Source organism: Gaeumannomyces tritici (genome assembly GCF_000145635.1).
Source record: "Gaeumannomyces tritici R3-111a-1 unplaced genomic scaffold supercont2.1, whole genome shotgun sequence".
Taxonomy (NCBI): Eukaryota; Fungi; Ascomycota; class Sordariomycetes; order Magnaporthales; family Magnaporthaceae; genus Gaeumannomyces; species Gaeumannomyces tritici.
Window position 1 is genome coordinate 2,980,581 of NW_008804545.1, and position 13,470 is coordinate 2,994,050.

General features: G+C 59.0%; 5 protein-coding genes across 5 annotated transcripts; 3 read left to right on the top strand and 2 right to left on the bottom strand.

Moving 5' to 3' along the window:
* The first annotated feature begins 65 nt into the window (after nt 1-65).
* Nucleotides 66-3,885, top strand: GGTG_00958 (transcription elongation factor S-II). The gene is made up of 4 exons (XM_009218713.1): nt 66-161; nt 248-619; nt 694-1,443; nt 1,513-3,885. The coding sequence occupies exons 2-4, from the start codon at nt 491-493 to the stop codon at nt 1,519-1,521; spliced, it is 888 nt and encodes a 295-aa protein (XP_009216977.1). The 5' UTR covers nt 66-161; nt 248-490; the 3' UTR covers nt 1,522-3,885.
* On the bottom strand, nt 1,658-3,817 carry GGTG_00959 (cysteine synthase 2). The gene has a single exon (XM_009218714.1). It carries the CDS (start codon nt 3,564-3,566, stop codon nt 2,169-2,171), a length of 1,398 nt encoding a protein of 465 aa, XP_009216978.1. The 5' UTR covers nt 3,567-3,817; the 3' UTR covers nt 1,658-2,168.
* Nucleotides 3,886-3,894: 9 nt separating the features above from the next.
* Nucleotides 3,895-6,049, top strand: GGTG_00960 (hypothetical protein). Its single transcript, XM_009218715.1, has 2 exons — nt 3,895-5,597; nt 5,671-6,049. Exons 1-2 carry the CDS (start codon nt 4,224-4,226, stop codon nt 5,878-5,880), a joined length of 1,584 nt encoding a protein of 527 aa, XP_009216979.1. The 5' UTR covers nt 3,895-4,223; the 3' UTR covers nt 5,881-6,049.
* Nucleotides 5,423-7,746, bottom strand: GGTG_00961 (hypothetical protein). Its single transcript, XM_009218716.1, has 3 exons — nt 7,043-7,746; nt 6,802-6,953; nt 5,423-6,695 (listed from the first exon to the last, which is right to left on the bottom strand). The coding sequence occupies exons 1-3, from the start codon at nt 7,258-7,260 to the stop codon at nt 6,076-6,078; spliced, it is 990 nt and encodes a 329-aa protein (XP_009216980.1). The 5' UTR covers nt 7,261-7,746; the 3' UTR covers nt 5,423-6,075.
* Nucleotides 7,747-7,917: 171 nt separating this feature from the next.
* On the top strand, nt 7,918-13,470 carry GGTG_00962 (hypothetical protein). Its single transcript, XM_009218717.1, has 7 exons — nt 7,918-8,156; nt 8,303-9,100; nt 9,169-9,805; nt 9,882-10,724; nt 10,787-11,230; nt 11,311-12,564; nt 12,642-13,470. The coding sequence occupies exons 2-7, from the start codon at nt 8,376-8,378 to the stop codon at nt 13,191-13,193; spliced, it is 4,455 nt and encodes a 1,484-aa protein (XP_009216981.1). The 5' UTR covers nt 7,918-8,156; nt 8,303-8,375; the 3' UTR covers nt 13,194-13,470.

Sequence of the window (13,470 nt, forward strand, 5' to 3'; positions counted from 1 at the left end):
AAATTGTTCTAACCGTTGGCTGCGCAGGCCGCAGCCTCGCCGATTGCTTCTTCGATGCCGTCAGTGTCGCCCAAGATCCATCAGGTACCTTTTGCGCACGCTGGCTGCCCGGAGATCACTACGCATCTGGAAGTACCAGTCTGGTACAAAGCTAGCTCTAGGTACGGTGCCACCTGATATCCATGCCTAATCCCCCTACCACCTCAAATTATATATATCTAACCTAGGCGATCCCTTTGCTCCAAAGCCTCCCTCCGTCATTCGACTTGCTTGGCCGCACGCGAACAAAGACCGACGCTCGCGCTAAACTCCCGCGACGACTTGCGCCGCCTCTTTGTCCAAGCCACGACGGTGCATATCCATACCGACCGACGACGAGCCCCGTCTAAAGCGACCACCACAGCTATCCCTAGGGGCCTGACGACCGTCGATATTCGTGCCGACCGACCCCGTTCTCTGATCCCTTCCGTGGCCTAAGCCCCCGGACATCATGGATGACAAGGAGTTGCTGAGGAGCATCAAGGAGCTCGTCAAGGCAATCCCCAACGAGCCTCCGGAGGTGGTGATCCGGATGCTCGAGAACTTGAAGAAGGCGTCGCCTTCTGAGGACAGCCTCAGGGTATGACGATGACGACACCCACCCCTCCCTTTGCGCGCTAGGATCGCGCGACAGCGACTGACTGTGCTGCCCAGGCAACTAAAGCCGGTGTCGTAGTCGGCAAGCTACGGTCCAACGCCGACAAGAGTATCGGACGCGTGGCGGCCGAGGTGGTGAACAAATGGAAGAAGAACGTCGAGGCCGAGAAGGCGAAGAAGGCGGGCCGCGGCCAGGGCTCGTCGCCCGCCGCCTCGCCGACCACGGCAACAGCCCCCGCGCCGCCGCCCACAATGAAGAGCAGCAAGCCCTGGACCGGCGACGCATCGAAGCGGAAATGGGACACGGACGGCGTCGACAAGAAAAGGACAGGCAGCGCGACGCGTGACAACATCATCGGCCTGCTCTACAACGGCCTGGCCTACATGTCGTACGCCCCCATCGACGACATCCTGGTCAAGGCCATCGAGGTGGAGAGCGCGGCCTTCAAGGAGTACAATGGCGAGACTGCCGACTACCGCACCCAGATGCGGTCGCTATTTTCAAATCTTAAAGCAAACCGGGAGCTGGCCAAGCGCGTCTTTGCTGGCGACATCGCCACCGCCAAGTTTGTCAAGATGACGTCCGACGAGCTCAAGTCGGACCATCTCAAGAAGAAGGAGGAGGCGCTGGAGAAGGAGAACATGAAGAAGGCCCAGGTCCCCATGGTTGAGCGCTCCATCAGCGACGCCCTCGAGTGCGGCAAGTGCAAGCAGAAGAAGGTCAGCTACACGCAGGCCCAGACGCGCAGTGCGGATGAGCCGATGACCACCTTTTGTGAATGCACCGTCTGCGGCAACCGGTGGAAGGTATGTACAAATTCCTCTCCCTATCCTCATCTAACTTCGTGGTTCATTCCTAACACTAACTTTTCTCAGTTCTCGTAACCCCTGGACCTTGGTGTTTTGGCATCACCATGTCCCGGCATGTCTTCCCGTCTACCTCCGTCAAATCCCGGGTTCCAGGCAACATCCATGGCGCTAATGATCACGGAAAAGGACGTTAGTTAATGTAGCCTTCACCGCGTGTGTTAGGGCAGATGCTAGCTAGAGCGTGGCAAGCATCATTTCCGTACCTATATCTGAATTTTGGAATTTCGTATCCTCCCTTTCCCTCTTTCCACCCTTTCTTTCTCATATCCAGACGTTTCACTTTCTATTTTCTATCGCCGTTGAGTCACCGCAACGGGTAGGCCAACTGGGACCGGGCTGGAGTTGAGCGGATTGGCAAGGTGTTTATTCTTTATCTTTATTTTGATTATCCCTGGCCGCGCGATCTCTGGCACTGGATCTGACTTGTGCATTTTCCAGGCCCGCTTTCTCGCATGAATAGCAAGGCAAAATGCTCTGACCTTGCAGCGCCAGAGGCACTTTTTAGGCAGGATACTGGCCATGTAATGGCCGCGATGGATGGACCGGACTGGTCTTGTGCACCGAGCGAGAATTGGCAATGGGATACAAGCCCGTCGCCTAGACTCTCAGCATGTCACAGGGAAGCTAGGCGGTAACCAGAGACTATCCTGTTGGATCGTCGCTCATGGGGCTGCCCCGTTCTCAGATTGTCCACTTGATGACCCTACCGCGCGCGGCTTCTCCAAAAGGGCAAAGAGGTCAGCGGTCCTATCGAGGCGGTGCGGCTCTTCAAGCCCCACGGACGTGATTTGCTTATAGAAGCGACTAAGATGGCGGGAGCCCGAGTCGCACAGGACCGTCACAACCTGACTTCCGCGAGGGAGCTTGCGGGCGGTCATGACGGCCGCCACGCAGTTGACGGCGCTACTGCTGCCGACGAAGATGCCGTCGTGCTCCACCAGCCAGCGGGCCATGACGCAGGCCTGCTCGTCGGTCACGCGCACGGCGTCGTCGATCAGCTCGCGGCCGGCCTCGAAGTTTGACGTGAGCCACTTGAGCCCGACGCCCTCGACGATGGTGTCGACCTGCTGCCGCCGGCGCGTCCCCTCGCGCTCCGAGGACGAGTACATGACGCCGTGCTTGACCTTGTTGTACAGGCCGCTGCCCTGCGGGTCCGCCAGCACGATGTGGGTGGCGGAGAGCCCGGCCTCCTCCTTGAGGTGCAGCGCCACGCCCGATATGGTGCCGCCGGTCCCGGCGCCGGCGACGAAGGCGTCGATCCGACCGCCCGTCTGTTGGACGATCTCGGGCCCGGTCGTGGCCATGTGGGCCCTGTAGTTGGCCGGCGACTCGAACTGGCCGGCGTAGAAGCCGACGCTGCCGCCGGGCGCGGCCGCGGCGGTATGGCTCTCAGCGCGCGCTTTGGCCAGGTTCACAAAATGGCGCTTATCGGCGATGGGGGCGACGGGGACGCGCTCGACCGTCGCACCGAGGTGCAGCAGCAGGTCCGACTTCTCGTGGCTCTGGTCGTCGGGCATGCATATGTGGGCGCGGTAGCCCCTGGCGCGGGCCAGGATGGCGAGGGAGATGCCGGTGCTGCCGACGGTCCCCTCGTATATGGTGTCGCCGCGGCCCGGGACGAGCAGGCCACGCTCCTCGGCGTCGAGGATCATGCTCAGGGCCACGCGGTCCTTTGGGCTGCCGCCGGCGCCGTTGAGGAACTCGGCCTTGGCCAGGATGGTGCACCCCGTGGCCTCGGACAGGCTGCGGAGCTTGACCAGGGGCGTGCCCCCAATGCACTGCTCGATGCCGTCTCTGACGTCAGTGCCCAGCGCCCCTGAGCCTGCGACGGCGGGGCCGCCGGGCGCGTCGCGGTCCTGCAGCCGCATGGGGCCGAGCCCCAGCTGGCCGAATAGGCTTCGCCGGCGCGGGTCGTCGGCCCTGGACTTGCTTCCGCCCCTGTACCGCCTCTCCAGGTCTGGGTAGAGGTCTTTGAAGCCCAGCGTGACCACCACGCCGGCCATGAAGGCAGCCGCCACTGCCGCAGTGCCATAGGCTTTGGGATGGTCCAATAGAGACATTTTGTTAGATGCCGCTGTTTCAGGTCCTTCCCTTCCCTTCCCTTTCCGTTCCTTCACCTAGGCCCTTAGATAATGGGACCCATGAGTAGATATACTATTTAGAGCCTGCGGATATGTGATGTAAAAGGTCAGGCTCATCAAGGACGGGAAGTTGGATGTAACCATGGACGAGTTCTGTGTTAATCAATAGGGCGAATCGGACACAACAAAAGCCTAGGGTATCAAAGGAGGGGGTGGATCCATGATCCGTCTGGTCTTTTGCTGGGATTTTTTTCCCGTCTTGAATGGGCTTGAATGTGGAGGGAGCTTGGGCCAAGCCACCGAAATTCAATCTGCTCCAGCAAGCTTGATGCGTGCCTGTCCCGCACCGCCGATCAGCTCTGGCTGCGAGCTCTCGACCTGACCTGAGGTACCTTGGCTGTCGCGGCGAGATAGCCAGCCTCGGACGAGGAAAGTACCTATACTAGCCGGTGATCCTCCCTGGTCGCCCCCTCGGGATCCGCCCACATATCCTATCATTGAGCTGCGCCTCGGCTTCCAGAAGAGCTCTCCTCCTCGCTCCTTGGGCGGAAAAGACAGGCTCAGGGCTCTTGATTTACCCTGTAGGTACCTGCTCGGTATCCTGCTACGCGGCTTACGCGCCCGCACATTGCCGGAATGGACTCGGCGATTCTAGCCCAGCTGTTCAAGCAGCTGTTCCGCCACCCCGCATGCGCCAGGCAGCACAGGCTGGCGGCAGCGGCGCGGCCCTTTGCGACATCGACTGCGCCGGCTTCCGGGAGCGGGCGCCGGCCGCGGACCGCCCACTCGAGGCACCATCGCCATGGCGGGCCCGCCGCGCCATCCGGGCCGCAGAAAGGAACGAGGGGCTACGCAAGCCACCGCGGGCCCAAGTCGACGGCCCAGACCGATGCCAACTGGCAGCAGCGCACCGATATCTTCACGGCAGACCGTTCTGGCGAGTTCGACAGCTACCCGACCGTCACGGCTGCCGAGCTTCGGGGGCGCAGGGAGCGCCCGCGGCGGGTCAAGATGCTCACGCGGGACTTCATCGAGGACAGCCTGTACAACCCCAACTACGGCTACTTCTCCAAGCAAGTCGTGATCTTCAGTCCCGGGGAGCCCTTCGACTTTACGCGGCTGCGCGATGAGAACGCCTTCCATAAGCTGCTGGGACAGCGCTATACCGACTTTGAGGACGGGCTTGATGCCGAAAAGCCCTCGGACACGCGCCAGCTGTGGTACACCCCGACCGAGCTCTTCCGCCCCTACTATGGCGAGGCCATTGCGCGCTACCTCATGGCCAACTACATCCTGTCATCATATCCCTACCATGACCTCGTCATATACGAGATTGGCGCCGGCCGGGGCACCCTGATGCTCAACATACTTGACTTCATTCGGGATACGGAACCGTCTGTCTACGACCGCACAAAGTATCGTATCATCGAGATCTCTTCTAGTCTGGCAGACCTTCAGTCTCGCCAGCTCCTGCGCTCCACCAACTCGCGCGGCCACGCCGACAAGGTCGAAATCATCAATGCGTCCATTTTCGACTGGAACCAGCCCGAGCCCGACCCCTGCTTCTTCCTCGCTTTCGAAGTGTTTGACAACTTCGCTCACGACTGCATCCGCTACGACCTTGCCACCGAGCAGCCCATGCAGGGCACTGTCCTGATCGATGGCCTAGGGGACTTTTACGAGTTTTATGTTCCCCATCTTGATCCCCTCGCCGCTAGATTCTTCCGCGTCCGCCACGCCGCCACTGCAGGTCGTCATCCCACTCCCTATCCGACCAATCGGATGTTGCGCTCTCTGCGGGCTAACCTGCCCTTCACCGCCAATCTCAGCTCTCCAGAGTACATCCCCACTCGGCTGATGCAGTTTTTTGACGTCCTGGACCGCCACTTTCCCGCCCATCGCCTGGTTACAAGTGACTTCCACTCCTTGCCTGACACAACCCCTGGCCTGAACGCTCCCATTGTGCAGACGCGATACCAGCGCCGACCAGTGCCTGTGTCAACCCCCCTGGTACGCTCCTATGTCCCCTCCAACTTGGTTTCTCATCCTCCTCAGGGCTAATCAAAGAAAACGCCCCTCACAGGTCCATCAGGGATACTTCGACATTATGTTCCCGACCGATTTCGGAGTGATGGAAGCAATGTACCAAGCAATTACCGGAAGACTAACTAGAGTGTCTTCCCATGAGGATTTTATGCGCCGCTGGGCCTATGTTGAGGAGACGCAGACTCGGAGCGGAGAAAACCCACTCCTAAGCTGGTTTAAAAACGCTAGTGTAATGACGACCTTGTAAATCTATAGAGGTTTATTTGTACCTGTGTATATTAGCACCAGGCGACTTGACCACATACATGTGGCCGTGAAAATCGCGCAACAGAGGGAAATGATCGGAATAAAGAGAACAAGAGACCGAGCATCAACAGCATAGCGCGACTTTGAGGCGTTGAAGTGGGTGAATTGGCATCTGGTGCTAATCATGGTGTCCCGCCTAGGACATGCGGCGATGGCGGGCCGGGCGTGCATCCGAGCCCGTGCTATAGTCAGAGTCGATGCTGGACCGCCCCTGGTCTGCGTAGTTGGCCTCGGCATCAAAGTTCATCAGACCGATGCTCTCTTTAGGGTCGGCTCGGCCTCGCTTGCTCCGGCTAGAGCCAAGCTTTTGGTACCCTCCACGGCGCGCGCGGCTCATGATATTGCCCACCCCAATGTTTCTGTACTTCTTGCCCCACACGAGGGTGCCGACCAGCATCAACGTGATAAAGCCGAATATGATAGGCAGTCCAATGTACAATTCAGCGCCGGATGGGGCTGTCGACGGCGGCTGCCTGAACGGCTGAAGTTTCGTGACAAAGACGTCTGGGCCCCTGACCGGTGCATGGCTGGAGTTGGTCATTGGCAGGGTCCGAAAGCCAATGCTGATGTTGACGCCGGCCGTATGCTGCATGATCTCGCGGTCGACCGGCCAAGCGTAAAATGCCTTGTTGACTGGGAGTGGAGAGGAAGCAAACGCATCCTCTTTGGATAAAGCACCCGTTGTCGCATTTCGGCGGCTGCCGAAGACCACTATGGTCGTGTTGCTGCTAGGGAAGAATGCCGGGTCCCAGGTAACTGCCAACAAACAGAAGATATCAGGATCAAGCTCGACCAAGCAACGCATTGCACCGCCCGAAGCCCGAAGCCCGACCTTGATCTCAAATATGGAGCCGAAACCTACTGTAGTATGTGGTCTCTGGGTGCACTTGGCTACCTGGGGAAGGGAAGCAAAATGGCGCGCCCGACCCAGCCTTATTGTGACAAATCGGGAACGCACCCGCCTTCGAGTTGGCGTCTGCGGTGGGCAAGGACCGACCAGTGCTCGTCGTGACACTAAAGGGAGAGGGGACAAAATTCGGTTAGCTCTCCGAGGCTTGCGATGTTGGTGAGGTCACTATATGCAGACATGTGGTATAACTTACTACCCGTGGATTATTGTTCTCCGTACTGTCGCCGTGATTTCGAACGGGGCAGCGTCAGACACTGCCGTCGGCGTTCCGCTGACGGTGCTCATGACGGGGGTCATCGTCTTTGGGACGCCCGAATCGTCGACACTAACCCAGAGGTCGTCTGCGGCCGCCACGCCATGGCACAAGCACAGGGCAAGGAGCCCCTGAAAGGAGAGACTCGAGCGGAACATTATTGGGACTTGCCGGCTAAGTATCAGAAAACGGCAACAAGAGGGAATAGCGCAGGCCGGGAAAGTGTATGCCAACGTCTAGGTGCTAGCTGTCGAGGTCGTCTCTTGCCTTGGAGCTATGGCGGTTGGTGCATGATATTTATTAGGACTTGGTGATCCTTCGAAGCGGGCCGAGCGCGTCGTGGATGGATCAACACGCGGCCAGGGGTAGAATCGATTATAATCAGCTCCATAAAACGTGGCTTTCGAGAAGGCTTCCACCCCTGCCCCCACCTCCAAAAGCATTGCAAGCTGGGAAATTGAGCCTGCAGGACACAATTGCAGCGATACGGACAGAGGATATTGCAGGGGCGGGTTGATCCAGGAAAAGTGAAAACCAGCCAAGGTGAATTCAGAGGCGGCTGGGCTGGTGATGACTGGTGTTTACACAGCATGAACCACACAAGGTGCCTTGGCACATCGGAGCAAACTCTTGATGACGAGACCAGCTGCCCTTGCATGCCCGTTCAAGGGGTGGATGGGCCACAGACCCGCTGATTTGAGATTTACGCGCTGTTATCGCTTATCGGCACGTGCAATAGGCCGGGGGCGGCCGCGTTTTGGTGTCGGCCGGCGTGCTGAAGGAGAAAGCTGAGCAACTCCTCAGCCCTGCTCCATGCTCCATCCCTCACCAAACCAGCATCCTGCTGCGGCGACCGAAAAAAAGAACGATAATGGTGCCGGCTGGAGCAGTTACGGAGAGCTTGTCCCACCGCTCCAACTGCCGCTGCCACATTCTCCCATAGCCGCCCCTCGACTGTCGTGTCTTGTCTGTCGGCCTCTCCTGGCCCCAGTCGCACGTTTGCGCCCCCGACACTCTTTGGCCGCCTCACCCCGATTTCTTCGCCAGACAAAGGGTACGTCGGAGCTCTATTCCTCACGTCGCTACCCACCACCCGGCATGACCTGCCCTGCTCTCCTACGCGGACCACGCTCATCCCCACAATGGGCTTGCCTGGGAAACCAAACTTAAGACGTGTAATAACTCCGATTGCCCTCTTAGCAAATAAGCCCACCGCGCTCTTCAGAAGCTCGTCGCGTCCCCTTGCCGCTGTGCGGCACGTCATCGGTGGCAGATGAACCCCCAACCGCCCCACGGCAGCGGCTTCGACCGTGAGCGTGATCGCGACCATCGCGACCGTGACGCCGAGGAACAGCGTCTTCGCCCCCTCCACCAAGACGATGCGCCTCACCACGAACGCGATCGCGAGCTCTCAGATCGCCAACAGCGCGACAGAGAATCATACCAACCCGGACCCCCTCACCACAGTTCTGCAGGCTCTCTGCCCATACACCAGCCCGTCGCGTCTCGCATTTCGGGTGTTATCCACAGCCCTGGCGGTATCCTAGGCGCTCATAACGGGGCGCCTTCGTCCAATATCGGGCTGGGTCCGCCCTCCGGAGCCCAGGGGTCTGGCTTTGCAGGCCCTTTACACGGCGAGGCAGGTCGCCAGGTCCCACAGCACTCGGGAAGCAACCCCGCGGGCCAGCAGCATCAGATGTTTGCGCCCATCCCTCCGGCACAGGCCCCTTCTGGCGGCCCTGGCGTGGCCGCGGGCAGCCCTGGTGGCGGCGTCTTTGGCGGTCCACTGCAGCCCGAGAACTCCCGGGCCCCTGGCCAAGCACAATTTTCTCAGGCCGCTCATGCCAACTCGTCCACATCGGGTGGCATTGCCCAGGGCCAGCAGCCCATTCTCAACGACGCCCTTAGCTACCTCGATCAGGTAAAAGTCCAGTTTCACGAAAAGCTCGACGTTTACAACATGTTCTTGGACATTATGAAAGACTTCAAGTGCCAGTCGTAAGTGGCTTCACGCTGTACCCGCTAGTCTACCATTATATGTTTGCCTCGGCTGACCTGAATGAAAGAATCGATACCCCAGGCGTCATTAGTCGAGTGTCCGAGCTCTTTGCCGGTCACCCAAACCTCATCCAAGGGTTCAACACATTTCTCCCGCCCGGCTACAGGATAGAGTGTGGCCTGGAAAACAATCCGAACAGTATCCGCGTCACGACTCCCTCGGGTTCCACCATCCACTCGATTGGCACGGGAAAGGCTACACAGCAGCATCAGCAACAGCAGCCGCCGCAGCAACCGCAAGTGGACGGCACAACAGGTCCACATGGTCCGGCCAGCGCCTACGTGGGTCATGCTCAGCGCCCAGGGAATTGGCAACCTCTGGTGCACCACAGCATAGAAAGTCCTGAAGCCCAGTTCAGTGCCCCAACTCAGCCTGGACCAGGAGCCTTCAGCCAGTCAACCGCGCCCGCCGGCCAGTTTGATGGTCACAGTCCAGCACACCAGCAGCGCGTCGTTAGCCAAGGCCAGCAACCTGCTCCCGCTGTGCCAGGGCCGAGCTCTGTGCCTACCCAGATGGCTAGGAACGCTCAGACCCCGACCCCCGCCGCACAACAGTCCGGGCTCAATGGCGCTGCCGGTCAGCAAGCTGGGACCCGAGGGCCGGTCGAGTTTAACCATGCCATCAGCTATGTCAACAAAATCAAGGTATGTTCTCTGGCACGCTCGAGACTGGTGCATCTCGGCCATATCCTCGCGCCGCTGACTGAGATTTGACCAACAGAACCGTTTTCAGGACAAGCCAGAGATCTATAAACAATTCCTCGAAATCCTCCAGACGTACCAGCGCGAACAGAAGCCGATTCAAGACGTATACGCCCAAGTCACGACGCTCTTCCACACGGCCCCAGACCTGCTGGAGGACTTTAAACAGTTCCTACCCGAGTCCGCGGCCCAGGCGAGAACCGTCGCTGGGCAGCGCCACGCCGACGATGGCACCCTGCTGAATCATCTCACTCAAATCCCACCACCGAGCCACTCGGCAAGGGACGGCCCTAAAATGCCGCCTGTGGGCAATTTCGCCGTGCCCGTCAGTGCGAGCAAGGAGAACAAGAAACGCCCACGGCCCGAGAAGCAGCAGGTGTCTGCCACAACACCCCAGGCGCAGCCTTCGCCAGCTGCGGCAACACTGTCGGCCGTTGGCGCCATGAACAAGCGGGCAAAGGTGTCGCACAAGCCGGCCGTGGAGGCCCCGTCAATCGAGCCCTCGCTGACTCCCATCGCTCCCGAGCCGCTCGCGCCCGAGCCGCCCTCCTCGGTAACCCAGGACAAGGCCTTAGCCAATCTCGACCGCATCAAGAAGCACATTGGCAACAGGACGACACTGCACGAGTTTCTCAAACTCATAAATCTATTCACCCAAGGGCTCATCGACAAGAACGTTCTGGTTCACAAGGCGCAGCTTATAATCGGAGGCAACGTCGAGTTGATGACCTGGTTCAAGGACTTTGTGCGGTACACTGGCGATGACGAGCTGGTGGAAAATAAGCCCGAACCTCCCAGCGGGAGGGTCTCGCTGAGCAACTGCCGTGGATACGGGCCGAGCTACCGCCTGCTACCGAAGAGGGTGAGTGATATAGCCCCCGAGGGCGCTGAAAGTCCTGCTAACGCCAACTTTTCCTCCCTTAGGAACGCCTCAAGCCTTGCAGTGGCCGCGACGAGCTTTGCAACTCGGTCCTGAACGACGAATGGGCCTCGCATCCCACTTGGGCGTCGGAAGACTCTGGCTTTGTTGCGCATCGGAAGAACGCCTTCGAGGAAGGGCTGCACAGGATCGAGGAGGAGCGCCACGACTACGACTTCTTCATCGAGGCTAACCAGAAGTGCATCCAGCTCCTGGAGCCAATTGCGCAGCAGATGCTCACCCTGTCACCAGCCGAGAGACAAAACTTCAGAATGCCCCCCGGTCTAGGCGGCCAGAGCACGTCGATCTACAAGCGTGTCCTTAAAAAGGTCTACGGATCGGAGAAGGGTGCGGAGGTTGTTAACGACATGTTCCAGCACCCATTCACCGTTGTTCCCATCGTCATGGCTCGTCTCAAACAGAAGGATGAGGAGTGGCGGTTCAGCCAGGTATGCGCCAAGCCCGATCAGTCCGGTGACCACAATGGATGGCACTGGTGTCAGACTAACATGACAACTTCCTATTGCAGCGCGAGTGGGAGAAGGTGTGGCAGAGCCAGACCAAGACGATGCATCTGAAGAGCCTCGACCATCAGGGGATCCAAGTCAAGTCCAACGACAAGCGCAACTTCTCGGCTAAGCACCTCGTTGATCTAATCAAGACCAAGCACGAAGAGCAGAAGCGCCTGCGGATCAACAAAGGCAAAGCCCCCAGGTATCAGTATCTCTGGTCCTTCGCAGACCAGGGAGTGCTCCTGGACCTCATTCGGTTTATGGTGCTGTATGCCATGAACAGCGGGCAGCACGGGGCATCGGAAAAGGACCGCATCTTGGAATTTTTCGAGACCTCCATCCCGCAGTTCTTTGGGATCCACCCCGATCAGGTCCGCCAACACCTCATTGACATTGATCGCGACGCGGGCGAGGAGGAGGCCGACGACAGCGCGCCCGCGGAGCTTTCCAACGGCCGCAGTCGCCGTAACGGCAAGAAGTCGGATCTACTCCGCGGTCTCCTAGACCCAGGCCGAAACGGTAGCAAAACCCGGAGCCACAACGAGGATAGCGCCGCCTCTGCTAGCAAGGAGACGACGCCCGATGTGGGCTCGGCCAACGAGGAGGATGCGGCCGATGCACCAGAGGATGGTGCAGGGGCGGACATTGCCAATGACCGCTGGCTCCCGACGGTGCCCGGACCAGTGGTCGTCTCGGGCAAAAATCCCGTTCCCGGGCTGGACGCCGAGCTGAAGGCAGACTGCTTCTTCCCGCGGCCCTGGTACAACTTCTTTTGCAACCAGACAATCTTTGTCTTCTTCAGCGTGTTCCAGACGCTGTACCAGCGGCTAAAGCAGGTCAAGGAGAGCAAAAACAGCGTCCTCGAGGAGATCAGACGGGAGAAGGCCGACAAGCCAGCTCAGCAACTCGGTCTCGTGCATGATGAGATGAACTACTTTGAGGATAACTCCGATACCTTCTGGCCACGCACCGTGGAACTCATCGAGGACTACATCACGGGAGAGATTGACGAGAGCAAGTACCAGGATGTTTTGCGTCACTACTACCTCAAGAGCGGATGGACGCTTTACACCATTCAGGACCTACTCAAGACGCTTTGTCGGCAGGCCCTTGTCTGCAACAACTCGGACTCCAAGGAGAAGACACCAGACCTCGTGCACCAGTTCCTAGTCGCCCGAAGCCAGGAGGAGACGAGCTACCAGACTGAGATCAGCGCCCGCAAGTTTGCTGAGAAGTGCATCAAGGACGGAGAAATGTTCCTGATTACCTGGGTAAGTGACAGGTCCGCCCTTGCCAGAAACTTGACGTGTCTTCGCATCGCTAACACGACTCCACGTCCATCCTACAGGCACCAACAAGCAACGAGGCCAGCGTACGGTGGCTCCAAAAGGATGACACCACGTTCCACGTGGATGAAATGGAGCCCGCAGAGCGCTGGAAGTACTACATCTCGTCGTACATGCGCGTCGAGTCCACCGAAGGAGTACCCCGGTCCCGCCTCCAGAAGTCTCTTCTGACCCGTAACCTACCGTCCAACGACGCCGACTCGGACGACGGTCAGATGCCCAAGCCCATCGCGTTCCACGAAGGCCTCACCCTCCGGATATGTCTCAACTCGTCAAAAATCGTCTACGAGAAGAACACGTCGGAGTACTTTGTCTACAACACGATGCCATCGGCCGAGGACGAGCGGGCGAAACGACAGGAAAGGGCCGCCTTTGATGCGGAGCGGCGGGCACAGCTGTTCCGAGAAAAAATGATCATGAACAATGCCTGGATGAAGGACATGAGCCAGGACGAGGTGCAGGGGATCAACGAGGACTTCCAAAAATGGGCCAAGGACGGTGCCCTGCCCAGCGGAGCGAATGGTGGCGAGGCTGACGTTCCGATGGCTGCCTAGTCAACATGGTCTGGTCTTCCTCCTGTCTCTCTCGGCTCCCCTCCGCTTGGGTGCCGGCCTTTGGTGCTGTTCTTTGGGGCTGTCTCATCATTCCATATACCCGGTTGCGCCCTGCCAACGTTTCTCTTTTTGTCCCTTGGGTGGCTGCCGTATGCAAGCTGTTTCCTCTCGATCACGTCCGATGCTGTCCCGTCATCATTGGGTATCTCCACTTCTTGATCACTTACTTGTCTTCACTGTCATTTTATCTATTTCCTTTCACCCTCTTCCCCCCCCC